The sequence below is a fragment of the Pseudophryne corroboree genome, chromosome 9 (assembly GCF_028390025.1).
Source record: "Pseudophryne corroboree isolate aPseCor3 chromosome 9, aPseCor3.hap2, whole genome shotgun sequence".
In the NCBI taxonomy this organism is placed as follows: domain Eukaryota; kingdom Metazoa; phylum Chordata; class Amphibia; order Anura; family Myobatrachidae; genus Pseudophryne; species Pseudophryne corroboree.
Window position 1 is genome coordinate 420,506,853 of NC_086452.1, and position 14,040 is coordinate 420,520,892.

Here is a 14,040-nt window from a genome sequence, read left to right on the forward strand (position 1 = left end):
CATAGAAGCATATTAAATTAGTTTGACATGACCTATCCCTCACAAACCCATGTTGGTTCTTACTAATGATCTTGTAGCACCCCAAGTACTCCTGAATGTTATCCATTAATATACTGTACCCACCAATATTTTCCCCACTATAGATGTCAGACTTACCGGTCTATAATTCCCAGGATGAGTCTTACTTCCCTTATTAAATAAAGGTACTACATATGCTATTCGCCAGTCCCTCAGTACAGAGCCTGATTTGATTGAATCTTTGAAAATGAAGCATAAGGGCCTTGCTAATTCTGAGCTTAGATCCATTAGAACCCTTGGTGTAGTCCATCAGGCCACAGCAATTTATTAATCTTAATTTTACTTAGATGCTCACGGACTTCATCCTCACTCAGTGAATGTGGGTAATTGGATACCCTCCAATGACACATTTTCAGCAATAAAAAAAAAGACGCCTGATGCTAGCAGAGTTGCACGGGACCTGGTGGTTCACCCAAACCTGGCATCTTCCACAGTGTGGCGTACTGAGGATAGATGTAGGAGGACACATCTGCATATCTGTGTTTGAGTTTTAATTAATAGAACACTTTATTTGACCCATAACCTGTATGCCCAGCTGGTTTCAGCATGTCAAGTCTTTATAGGGACATCATACAAACCTCCTATGCCTCAGCAAAATCACTAGACCTATGTTGGGCCTCCCAATAGATTGGGTTGGAGGGTGTTTTTTTGGGGAGGGGGTGCGATTTAAAAAAAATATAGATTTATATTAAACTCTGCTAAACATTAAAATATATTTTATTAATGTTCGACCCAGGGGTGTAAGTTCATACTAGGCACCTGCAGGCAAAATAGAAGGTGGAAACCCCAAGCCCTCCCCCCCCCCCCCAGTGGCTTCAGCCTGCTGCACATGTGCTGATATCTGTTGGCACATGCGCAGTAGCACAGTTTAGAGGGCAAAGAAGGAAGTGATGTGATTACAAAGTGATCACATTACTTCTCAGTGGTCCCAGAGATTGGCTCCTATTAAAGCCCCTGTCTCTGCAACTCATCAATAATACACAGGGGAGAATAAAGATTCCTTATTTACGCTAACTGCAGTGATGAGGAATCTTTATTTTCAGATGCTGGCTGCAAATGATAAGAAATAGAGACCTAAATATTTTATTTTAACAGTTAGTGCACTTCCTTACTTACAACTTGCTCTCCTTTCTTTTGTTATAATAGTCACAACAGCAGAGCGGTAGCTCACTATAAACACACTTTGATGTGTCCCATTCAGCTGCTTCTCACACACACACCAAGGGGGCTTGTGAGCACGGACAGCACTCAGCACTGACTGTAGCAAATCACTATGAAATGAGTGGAGAGGTCTGTCCTAGTTCAGCAGCCCCCTCAGTCCTTCCTCCTTGGTGCCCCCCTGACAGCTCTAGCCCAGAGGACAGTGCTTCCACTGCCTCCTCTGGGAGTTACGCCACTGGTTCTACCTGCAGTTACTATGAGCCACCAAGGGGTCTATGTAATAAGCCTTGGAGAGAGATAAGGTTGAGAGAGATAAAGTACCTACTAACCAGCTCCTGTCATTTTGCAAGCACAGCCTGTAACATGGCAGTTAGGAGCTGATTGGCTGGTACTATGGGGCATATGTATTAAGACTTGGAGAGTGATAAAGGGGAGAGAGATAAACTACCAACCAATCAGCTCCTGTTATTTTTCAAACACCCTGTAACATGGCAGTTAGGAGCTAAGTGGCTGGTACTTTATCTCTCTCCACTTTATCTCTCTCCAAGTCTCAGTACATCTCCCCCTTTATCTCACTCCAAGGCTTAGTACATAGACCCCAAAGGCCCTTGTGAGCCACTTGACATCAGTGCAGAGTATGATAGAAGTAGCAGCGTGTCTGGCAGCATGAGCCTTCACGGTTGTATGTAGTCCTAAGATTTTGTCAACACCAGAATGTTGACATGAACAAAATGTCACATTGTCATAATGCTGACACTGTGAATGTCAACAGTCCATTTTAGTGTTAGGCTGCGGTTATGGTAGGGTTTGGGCCCAAATCCGCTGAAAAAGTTACACTGATATGTCGACAATCACGCAATGTAGACATTTTTTACATGTTGGCATAATGTCCATGTCAAAATTCTAAATATCACGACATAACATGAGCAGCAGACGGCAATGAGCCAGGTTGGACAATAAGGTGACAGCATAAATGTAGTGGAGTGTAATAACAAATTATAAGAGGCACCCTCCAGCAATGTGTGCAACAGAATGACTGTCAATATTTCTGGTCACTTTGTGTCAGGTGACAGCACCGGCTTGGCAGTGGTCACTCTCCTATCATTTGAAATTATGTCAGGGTTTGTTCATGGCATCTATTCACATAAAAAGGAGAACTTGGGGGAAGTCTAACACCTTTGTAAGTGTTGGGCACTCCCCCATTGATGACGCCGGCGGCTGAGGCATGCCCCCATTAGTGATACTGAGGGGGCTGCACCATCCCCAATAGTGACGCATCCCGACCGCACGCCCCTTTTCGAGCACTGACCACATCTTCTCAGCTTCTCATAATAGGCCCATGATTATTTTCAGCCCAGGCCCCATGTGGCCCCTAATTCAGCCCTGACTGTCTGTATACACTTAATGGCTGACTGTGCAGCAACCCTGACTGACTGTATACACTTAATGGCCGACGGTGCAGCAACCCTGACTGACTGTATACACTTAATGGCTGACTGTGCAGCAACCCTGACTGACTGTATACACTAAATGGCTGACGGTGCAGCAGCCCTGACTGTCTGTATACACTTAATGGCTGACAGTGCAGCAACCCTGACTGACTGTACACACTTAATGGCTGACGGTGCAGCAGCCCTGACTGACTGTATACACTTGAACATGGCTGACAGACAGTGGTGGACACAAATGCAGCAAATATCTGACCAGTTTAGTTTAAAATCACACAAAGCCTCTGATCAGGCTGAAATATGTCCATGACACAAAAGGAATAAATCTCATTAAGCAGCCCATCAGGGAACACATACATATAAAATACTGTACCCAGCAATTACCTGTTGCTGCAGAGGTCCTTTGAATCCTAAATTGTCCGCCATCCGTAATGCCTGGCTGTCCTTCATCCCCTCAAATATATCTATTTCTTCCTTTTAAAATAAAGACAAAAAAAAGAAAAGAAATAATAATGTAAAGGGAGAAAACTACTGAAGTCATACAGAGTGACATGATTGTGCGTTGCAGCACTGAGAGGGAATACAGGCGCCCAGAGGCTAAATTATAATGAAGTCACCGTGGTTTGACTGAAGTCATTACACAACAAGACAGTGGCACGGTGACAAGGCAGCCTGACACCACTCTATACTTCTAATCAGCTGGCTTAGACGAATATGAAGTAGCTAATTACTATGACAGGATACAGACTCTATCACTGTTCACGCCATGATCCAGACATGTTATTACAGAATATGCTTTGGGGGGAGGTCTGTGATGACATTACAATGGTTGTTACATTTTATTCAAAGAAAGACCTGTGATAAGGGGAAACCTATATGACTGAATGGAAATGAAAACCGCCATGATCTGCTCCAATCGAAACAAGCTTGTGTTTCAGTACAACCAGCGGAAACAGATGTACTGTAGACCTGTGGCCAATGGAAAGCTTTATATGCCAACTGGTGGGGGCACATCCGCAGCACTTACGAGAGTGGCTGATACGGCGCTGATAAGAGACAGAACGGGAGAAGTATCAAGGAAAGCAGGACATGTATACATAATCATAATAATATACTCAGGTAGCAGAACTGTAAAAATACAGTAGTTTAGAATGGGGTGATCTATTTACTTAGGCAGCATGGTTGCATAGTAGTTAGCATTGCTGCTGTACAGTGGTGGGGTTATGACTTCAATTACAACCAGGGCCCTATCCATGTACAGTTCCTTTGTTGACTCCATGTTTCCTCCCACAGTCAACAAACATGATGGTTGGTTAACTGACTTCTCACAAACATGGATCCAGCTTTGTTTTAGATATCCAAGGGGAGATGTACCAAGCCTTGGAGAGAGATAAACTGCAGTAGTTGTCTAAAGCAACCAATCAGCTCCTAACTAGCATTCCATAGACGGCGCTAGATAAATGACAGAAGAGTGACTGCTTTGGACAGCTTATCTTTCTCCAAGGTTTGATACATGTGCCCCTTTGACTGTAAACTCCCATGGGGCAGCGACTGATGTGAATGATTCAATATTCTCCGGTAAGCGCTGCGTAATATGTAGGTGGAATATAAAATAAGATTTTACTCACCGGTAAATCTATTTCTCGTAGTCCGTAGTGGATGCTGGGACTCCGTAAGGACCATGGGGAATAGCGGCTCCGCAGGAGACTGGGCACAACTAAAGAAAGCTTTAGGACTACCTGGTGTGCACTGGCTCCTCCCACTATGACCCTCCTCCAGACCTCAGTTAGGACACTGTGCCCGGAAGAGCTGACACAAGAAGGAAGGATTTTGAATCCCGGGTAAGACTCATACCAGCCACACCAATCACACCGTATAACTCGTGATACTATACCGAGTTAACAGTATGAAACATAACTGAGCCTCTCAACAGATGGCTCAACAATAACCATTTAGTTAGGCAATAACTATAAACAAGTATTGCAGACAATCCGCACTTGGGATGGGCGCCCAGCATCCACTACGGACTACGAGAAATAGATTTACCGGTGAGTAAAATCTTATTTTCTCTGACGTCCTAAGTGGATGCTGGGACTCCGTAATGACCATGGGGATTATACCAAAGCTCCCAAACGGGCGGGAGAGTGCGGATGACTCTGCAGCACCGAATGAGCAAACTCTAGGTCCTCCTCAGCCAGGGTATCAAACTTGTAGACTCTTGCAAAAATGTTTGAACCCGACCAAGTAACAGCTCGGCAAATTTGTAAAGCCGAGACCCCTCGGACAGCCGCCCCTGAAGAGCCCACTTTCCTCTTGGAATGGGCTTTTACAGATTTAGGGTGCGGCAGTCCAGCCGCAGAATGTGCAAGTTGAATCGTGCTACAGATCCAGCGAGCAATAGTCTGCTTAGAAGCAGGATCACCCAGCTTGTTGGGTGCATACAGGATAAATAGCGAGTCAGTTTTCCCGACTCCAGCCGTCCTGGAAACATATACTTTTCAGGGCCCTGACTACGTCCAGTAACTTGGAATCCTCCAAGTCCCAAGTAGCCGCAGGCACCACAATAGGTTGGTTCACATGAAGAACTGATACCACCTTAGGAAGGAATTGGGAACGAGTCCTCAATTCCTCCTTATCCATATAAAAAATCAGATAAGGGCTTTTGCATGACAAAGCCGCCAATTCTGATACACGCCTGGCCGACGCCAAGGCCCACAGCATGACCACTTTCCACGTGAGGTATTGTAGCTCCACGGATTTAAGTGGCTCAACCCAATGCGACTTCAGGAAATCCAACACCACGTTGAGATCCCACGGTGCCACTGGAGGCACAAACGGGGGCTGACTATGCAGCACTCCCTTAACAAAAGTCTGAACTTCAGGCAGTGAAGCCAGTTCTATTTTGGAAGAAAATCGATAGAGCCGAAATCTGGACCTTAATGGAACCCAATTTTAGGCCCATAGTCACCTCTGACTGTAGGAAGTGCAGAAATCGACCTAGCTGAAATTCCTCCTTTGGGGCCTTCCTGGCCTCACAGCACGCAACATATTTCCGCCATATGCGGTGATAATGGTTTGCGTTCACTTCTTTCCTAGCTTTAATTAGCGTAGGGATAACTTCCTCCGGAATGCCCTTTTCCTTCAGGATCCGGCGTTCAACCGCCATGCCGTCAAACGCAGCCGCGGTACGTCTTGGAACAGACAGGCCCCCTGCTGCAGCAGGTCCTGTCTGAGCGGCAGAGGCCATGGGTCCTCTGAGATCATTTCTTGGAGTTCTGGGTACCAAGCTCTTCTTGGCCAATCCGGAACAATGAGTATAGTTCTTACTCCTCTCCTTCTTATTATTCTCATTACCCTGGGTAAGAGAGGCAGAGAAGGGAACACATACACCGACTGGTACACCCACGGTGTTACCAGAGCGTCCACAGCTATCGCCTGAGGGTCCCTTGACCTGGCGCAATATCTTTGTAGCTTTTTGTTGAGGCGGGACGCCATCATGTCCACCTGTGGCCTTTCCCAACGGTGTACAATCATTTGGAGGACTTCTTGATGAAGTCCCCACTTTCCCGGGTGGAGGTCGTGTCTGCTGAGAAAGTCTGCTTCTCAGTTGTCCACACCGGGAATGAACACTGCTGACAGTGCTAACACATGATTTTCCGCCCATCGGAGACTCCTTGTGGCTTCTGCCATCGCCATCCTGCTTCTTGTGCCACCCTGTCGGTTTACATGAGCGATCGCCGTGATGTCTGACTGGATCAGCACCGGCCGGTGTTGAAGCAGGGGTCTAGCCTGACTTAGGGCATTGTAAATGGCCCTTAGTTCCAGAATATTTATGTGTAGGGAAGTTTCCTGACATTTCCATAGGCCTTGGAAGTTTCTGTCCTGTGTGACTGCCCCCCAGCCTCGAAGGCTGGCATCCGTGGTCACCAGGACCCAGTCCTGTATGCCGAATCTGCGGCCCCCTAGAAGATGAGCACTCTGCAGCCACCACAACAGCGACACCCTGGCCCTTGGAGACAGGGTTATCCACCGATGCATCTGAAGATGCGACCCGGACCACTTGTCCAACAGATCCCACTGGAAGATCCTTGCAGGGGACCTGGCGAATGGAATTTCTTCTTAAGAAGCTACTATCTTTCCCAGGGCTCGCGTGCATTGATGCACCGACACCTGTATTTGTATTAGGAGGTCTCTGTTTAAAGACGACCACTCCTTGGACTTCTCCTCCGGGAGAAACCCTTTTTATCCTGTTCTGTGTCCAGAACCATACCCAGGAACAGTAGACGCGTCGTAGGAACCAGCTGCGACTTTGGAATATTCAGAATCCAGCCGTGCTGTTGTAGCACTTCCCGAGATAGTGCTACTCCGACGAACAACTGCTCCCTGGACCTCGCCTTTATAAGGAGATCGTCCAAGTACGGGATAATTATTTCGGCCATTACCTTGGTAAATACCCTCGGTGCCGGGGACAGACCAACGGCAACGTCTGGAATTGGTAATGACAATCCTGTACCACAATTTTGAGGTACTCCTGGTGAAGAGGGTAAATAGGGACATGCAGGTAAGCATCCTTGATGTCCAGTGATACCATGAAATTCTCCAGGCTTGCAATAATCGCCCTGAGCGATTCCATTTTGAACTTGAACCTTCGTATATAAGTGTTCAAGGATTTCAATTTTAGAATGGGTCTCACCGAACCGTCTGGTTTCGGTACCACAACATTTTGGAATAGTAACCCCGGCCTCGTTGAAGGAGGGGTACCTTGATTTCACCTGCTGGAAGTACAGCTTGTGAATTGCCGCCAGCAGGGCCGGATTAACAATGGGGCGGGTGGAGCTGCAGCTCCAGGCCCCCCATCAAAATAGGCCCACAGGATCTGCTTTGCTGCAGCCAGGGAATTTTATTCCCTGCTACAGCAAGAGCCGCCCCCTCCTGCCAGCAGCGTAGATGCCAGCAGCCAGCCATACCCACGCTTCTGGGAGCCGCTCTGGCAGCCGCAGGGCCGCTGGCAGCGCAGGGGATACAGGTCAGGAACAGTCACAGCCGGACACATGACTCGGGGGCGGAGCTACACGGGACTCGGGGGCGGGGCTACACGGAACTCAGGGCAGGCTGCTGCTCACATGCTGTGAGAGGGGAGAGGAGAAGCTGTTGCACATCATCCAGGGACGGACCAGCCTGTAAGACTGCACTCTGCTGTAGTGTGTAAGGTAAGAGAGAGTGTGTGTGTGTGTGTGTGTGTGTGTGTGTGTGTGTGTGTGTGTGTGTGTGTGTGTGTGTGTGTCTTGATTGTGAACTTCTGCAGGGAGTAGGGTAAAATATAGCACGAGGGTGAGGAAGTATGTCAGTGAGATAGAGCGCAGGGGGAGCGAGAGCGTCAGTGAGATAGAGCGCAGGCTGCAGGGTGAGGGAGAGCGTCAGTGTGATAGAGCGCAGGGTGAGGGAGAGCATCAGTGAGATAGAGTGCAGGGTGAGGGAGAGCGTCAGTGAGATAGAGCGCAGGCTACAGGGTGAGGGAGAGCGTCAGTGAGATAGAGCGCAGGGTGAGGGAGAGTGTCCGTGAGATAGAGCGCAGGGGGAGCGAGAGCGTCAGTGAGATAGAGCGCAGGCTGCAGGGTGAGGGAGAGCGTCAGTGTGATAGAGCGCAGGGTGAGGGAGAGCATCAGTGAGATAGAGTGCAGGGTGAGGGAGAGCGTCAGTGAGATAGAGCGCAGGCTACAGGGTGAGGGAGAGCGTCAGTGAGATAGAGCGCAGGGTGAGGGAGAGTGTCCGTGAGATAGAGCGCAGGCTGCAAGGTGAGGGAGAGCGTCAGTGTGATAGAGCGCAGGGGGAGCGAGAGCATCAGTGAGATAGAGCGCAGGCTGCAGGGTGAGGGAGAGCGTCAGTGTGATAGAGCGCAGGGTGAGGGAGAGCATCAGTGAGATAGAGTGCAGGGTGAGGGAGAGCGTCAGTGAGATAGAGCGCAGGGTGAGGGAGAGCGTCAGTGAGATAGAGCGCAGGGTGAGGGAGAGCGTCAGTGAGATAGAGCGCAGGGTGAGGGAGAGCGTCAGTGAGATAGAGCGCAGGGTGAGGGAGAGCGTCCGTGAGATAGAGCGCAGGCTGCAGGGTGAGGGAGAGCGTCAGTGAGATAGAGCGCAGGGTGAGGGAGAGCGTCCGTGAGATAGAGCGCAGGCTGCAGGGTGAGGGAGAGCGTCAGTGTGATAGAGCGCAGGGTGAGGGAGAGCGTCAATGAGATAGAGCGCAGGCTACAGGGTGAGGGAGAGCATCAGTGAGATAGAGTGCAGGGTGAGGGAGAGCGTCAGTGAGATAGAGCGCAGGCTGCAGGGTGAGGGAGATCGTCAGTAAGATAGAGCGCAGGCTACAGGGTGAGGAAGTGTGTCAGTGAGATTGAGCGCAGGCTGCAGCGGGAGGGAGAGCGTCAGTGTGATAGAGCGCAGGCTTCGGAAGAGTGTCGGTAAGATAGAGCGCAGGGTGAGGAAGTGTGTCAGTAAGATAGAGCGCAGGCTGCAGGGGGGAGGGAGAGCGTCAGTGTGATAGAGCGCAGGGTGAGAGAGAGCGTCAGTGAGGTAGAGCGCAGGCTGCAGGGTGAGGGAGAGTGTCAGTAAGATAGAGTGCAGGCTGCAGGGTGAGGGAGTGTGTCAGTGTGATAGAGCACAGGCTGCAGGGGGGAGAGAGTGCATAGGTGTGATAGAGCGCAGGCCACAGGCAAAGGGAGTGCATCAGTGTGATAGAGCGCAGGCCACGGGAGATGGGAGAGCGTCAGTGTGATAGAGTGCAGGCCGCGGGGGGAAGGAGATCGTCAGTGTGATAGAGCACAGGCCGCGGGGGAGGGAGTGCGTAGGTGTGATAGAGCGCAGGGCACAGGCGGAGGGAGTGCATCAGTGTGATAGCGTGCAGGCCGCATGTTGGAGGGACTGTGTAAGTGTGATAGCGTGCAGGCCACATGTTGGAGGGACTATGTAAGTGTGATAGCGTGCAGGCCGCATGTTGGAGGGACTGTGTAAGTGTGATAAAGCGCAGGCCGCAGGGGGAGGGAGTGTGTCAGTGTGATAGAGCGCAAGCCGCAGGGGGACAGAGTGTGTCAGTGTGATAGTAAGAAAACCATGGGGGGAGGGAATGTGTGTGAGTGATAGGGTTCCGGGAATGTGTGAGTGTGATAGGGTGCAGGGGACGGAATGTGTGAGTGTTATAGGGTGCAAGGGACGGAATGTGTGAGTGTGATAGGGTGCAGGGGAAGGGAATGTGTGAGTGTGATAGTGGGCAGGGGACGGAATGTGTGAGTGTGATAGGGTGCAGGGGACGGAATGTGTGAGTGTGATAGGGTGCAGGGGAAGGGAATGTGTGAGTGTGATAGGCTGCGGGGGGAGGGAATGTGTGTGTGATAGGGTGGCGGGGGAGGGAATGTGAGTGTGATAGGGTGCAGGGGAAGGGAATGTGTGAGTGTGATAGTGGGCAGGGGACGGAATGTGTGAGTGTGATAGGGTGCAGGGGAAGGGAATAAGTGAGTGTGATAGGGTGCAGGGGGAGGGAATGTGTGAGTGTGATAGGGTGCAGGGGGACGGAATGTGTGAGTGTGATAGGGTGCTGGGGGAGGGAGTGTGTCAGTGTGATAGAGCGCAAGCCCCAGGGGGACGGAATGTGTCAGTGTGATAGTAAGCAGACCGTGGGGGGAGGGAATGTGTGTGTGTGATAGGGTTCCGGGAATGTGTGAGTGTGATAGGGTGCGGGGGGAGGGAATGTGTGAGTGTGATAGGGTGGCTGGGGAGGGAATGTGAGTGTGATAGGATGCAGGGGAAGGGAATGTGTGAGTGTGATAGGGTGCGGGGGGAGGGAATGTGTGAGTATGATAGGGTGCAGGGGAAGGGAATGTGTGAGTGTGATAGGGTGCGGGAGGAGGGAATGTGTGAGTGTGATAGGGTGGCGGGGGAGGGTATGTGAGTGTGATAGGATGTAGGGGAAGGGAATGTGTGAGTGTGATAGGGTGCAGGGGACGGAATGTGTGAGTGTGATAGGGTGCAGGGGAAGGGAATGTGTGAGTGTGATAGGGGGCAGGGGACGGAATGTGTGAGTGTGATAGGGTGCAGGGGAAGGGAATAAGTGAGTGTGATAGGGTGCAGGGGGAGGGAATGTGTGAGTGTGATAGGGTGCAGGGGGACGGAATGTGTAAGTGTGATAGGGTGCTGGGGGAGGCAGTGTGTCAGTGTGATAGAGCGCAAGCCGCAGGGGGACGGAGTGTGTCAGTGTGATAGTAAGCAGACCGTGGGGGGAGGGAATGTGTGTGAGTGATAGAGTTTCCGGGAATGTGTGAATGTGATAGGGTGCAGGGGACAGAATGTGTGAGTGTGTTAGGGTGCAGGGGAAGGGAATGTGTGAGTGTGATAGGGGGCAGGGGACGGAATGTGTGAGTGTGATAGGGTGCAGGGGAAGGGAATAAGTGAGTGTGATAGGGTGCAGGGGGAGGGAATGTGTGAGTGTGATAGGGTGCAGGGGGACGGAATGTGTAAGTGTGATAGGGTGCTGGGGGAGGCAGTGTGTCAGTGTGATAGAGCGCAAGCCGCAGGGGGACGGAGTGTGTCAGTGTGATAGTAAGCAGACCGTGGGGGGAGGGAATGTGTGTGAGTGATAGAGTTTCCGGGAATGTGTGAATGTGATAGGGTGCAGGGGACAGAATGTGTGAGTGTGTTAGGGTGCAGGGGAAGGGAATGTGTGAGTGTGATAGGATGCAGGGGGACGGAATGTGTGAGTGTGATAGGGTGCAGGGGGAGGGAATGTGCGAGTGTGATATGGTGCAGGGGGACGGAATGTGTGAGTGTGATAGGGTGCGGGGGGAGGGAATGTGTGAGTGTGATAGGGTTGCGTGGGAGGGAAAGTGAGTGTGATAGGATGCAGGGGAAGGTAATGTGTGAGTGTGATAGGGTGCGGGGGGGGGGGGAATGTGTGAGTGTGATAGGGTGCAGGGGAAGGAAATGTGTGAGTGTGATAGGGTGCGGGGGGAGGAAATGTGTGAGTGTGATAGGGTGGCGGGGGAGGGAATGTGAGTGTGATAGGATGCAGGGGAAGGGAATGTGTGAGTGTGATAGGGTGCGGGGGGAGGGAATGTGTGAGTGTGATAGGGTGCCGGGGGAGGGAATGTGAGTGTGATAGGGTGCAGGGGGACGGAATGTGTGAGTGTGATAGGGTGCAGGGGGAGGGAATGTGAGTGTGATAGGGTGCAAGGGGACGGAATGTGTGAGTATGATAGGGTGCGGGGGGAGGGAATGTGTGAGTGTGATAGGGTGGCGGGGGAGGGAATGTGAGTGTGATAGGATGCAGGGGAAGGGAATGTGTGAGTGTGATAGGGTGCGGGGGGAGGGAATGTGTGAGTGTGATAGGGTGCAGGGAAAGGAAATGTGTGAGTGTGATAGGGTGCGGGGGGAGGGAATGTGTGAGTGTGATAGGGTGGCGGGGGAGGGAATGTGAGTGTGATAGGATGCAGGGGAAGGGAATGTGTGAGTGTGATAGGGTGCGGGGGGAGGGAATGTGTGAGTGTGATAGGGTGCCGGGGGAGGGAATGTGAGTGTGATAGGGTGCAGGGGGACGGAATGTGTGAGTGTGATAGGGTGCAGGGGGAGGGAATGTGAGTGTGATAGGGTGCAGGGGGACGGAATGTGTGAGTGTGATAGGGTGCGGGAATGTGAGTGTGATAGGGTGCAGGGGGACGGAATGTGTGAGTGTGATAGGGTGCGGGGGGAGGGAATGTGTGAGTGTGATAGGGTGGCGGGGGAGGGAATGTGAGTGTGATAGGATGCAGGGGAAGGGAATGTGTGAGTGTGATAGGGTGCGGGGGGAGGGAATGTGTGAGTGTGATAGGGTGCCGGGGGAGGGAATGTGAGTGTGATAGGGTGCAGGGGGACGGAATGTGTGAGTGTGAAAGGGTGCTGGGGGAGGGAATGTGAGTGTGATAGGGTGCAGGGGGACGGAATGTGTGAGTGTGATAGGGTGCAGGGGGCGGGAATGTGAGTGTGATAGGGTGCAGGGGGACGGAATGTGTGAGTGTGATAGGGTGCGGGGGGAGGGAATGTGTGAGTGTGATAGGGTGGCGGGGGAGGGAATGTGAGTGTGATAGGATGCAGGGGAAGGGAATGTGTGAGTGTGATAGGGTGCGGGGGGAGGGAATGTGTGCGTGTGATAGGGTGCAGGGGAAGGAAAATAAGAATTTACTTACCGATAATTCTATTTCTCGGAGTCCGTAGTGGATGCTGGGGTTCCTGAAAGGACCATGGGGAATAGCGGCTCCGCAGGAGACAGGGCACAAAAAGTAAAGCTTTACGATCAGGTGGTGTGTACTGGCTCCTCCCCCTATGACCCTCCTCCAAGCCTCAGTTAGGTACTGTGCCCGGACGAGCGTACACAATAAGGAAGGATTTTGAATCCCGGGTAAGACTCATACCAGCCACACCAATCACACTGTACAACCTGTGATCTGAACCCAGTTAACAGTATGATAACAGCGGAGCCTCTGAAAAGATGGCTCACAACAATAATAACCCGATTTTTGTAACTATGTACAAGTATTGCAGACAATCCGCACTTGGGATGGGCGCCCAGCATCCACTACGGACTCCGAGAAATAGAATTATCGGTAAGTAAATTCTTATTTTCTCTATCGTCCTAGTGGATGCTGGGGTTCCTGAAAGGACCATGGGGATAATACTAAAGCTCCCAAACGGGCGGGAGAGTGCGGATGACTCTGCAGCACCGAATGAGAGAACTCCAGGTCCTCCTTAGCCAGGGTATCAAATTTGTAGGATTTTACAAACGTGTTTGCCCCTGACTAAATAACCGCTCGGCAAAGTTGTAAAGCCGAGACCCCTCGGGCAGCCGCCCAAGATGAGCCCACCTTCCTTGTGGAATGGGCATTTACATATTTTGGCTGTGGCAGGCCTGCCACAGAATGTGCAAGCTGAATTGTATTACACATCCAACTAGCAATAGTCTGCTTAGAAGCAAGAGCACCCAGTTTGTTGGGTGCATACAGGATAACAGCAAGTCAGTTTTCCTGACTCCAGCCGTCCTGGAACATATTTTCAGGGCCCTGACAACATCTAGCAACTTGGAGTCCTCCAAGTCCCTAGTAGGTGCAAGGCACCACAATAAGCTGGTTCAGGTGAAACACTGACACCACCTTAGGGAGAGAACTGGGGACGAGTCCGCAGCTCTGCCCTGTCCGAATGGACAAACAGATATGGGCTTTTTTGAGAAAAAAACACCAATTTGACACTCGCCTGGTCCAGGCCAGGGCCAAGAGCATGGTCACTTTTCATGTGAGATGCTTCAAATCCACAGATTTGACTGGTTTTAAACCAATGTGATT

General features: G+C 51.0%; 1 protein-coding gene across 1 annotated transcript in view; it reads right to left on the bottom strand.

Moving 5' to 3' along the window:
• Positions 1 to 14,040, bottom strand: part of SUCLG2 (succinate-CoA ligase GDP-forming subunit beta) — a 475,764-nt gene that overhangs the window by 213,714 nt on the left and 248,010 nt on the right. The window contains exon 6 of the mRNA XM_063940931.1: positions 3,072 to 3,161. Coding sequence (XP_063797001.1) covers positions 3,072 to 3,161 — 90 coding nt within the window. The remainder of the gene's footprint in view (positions 1 to 3,071; positions 3,162 to 14,040) is intronic.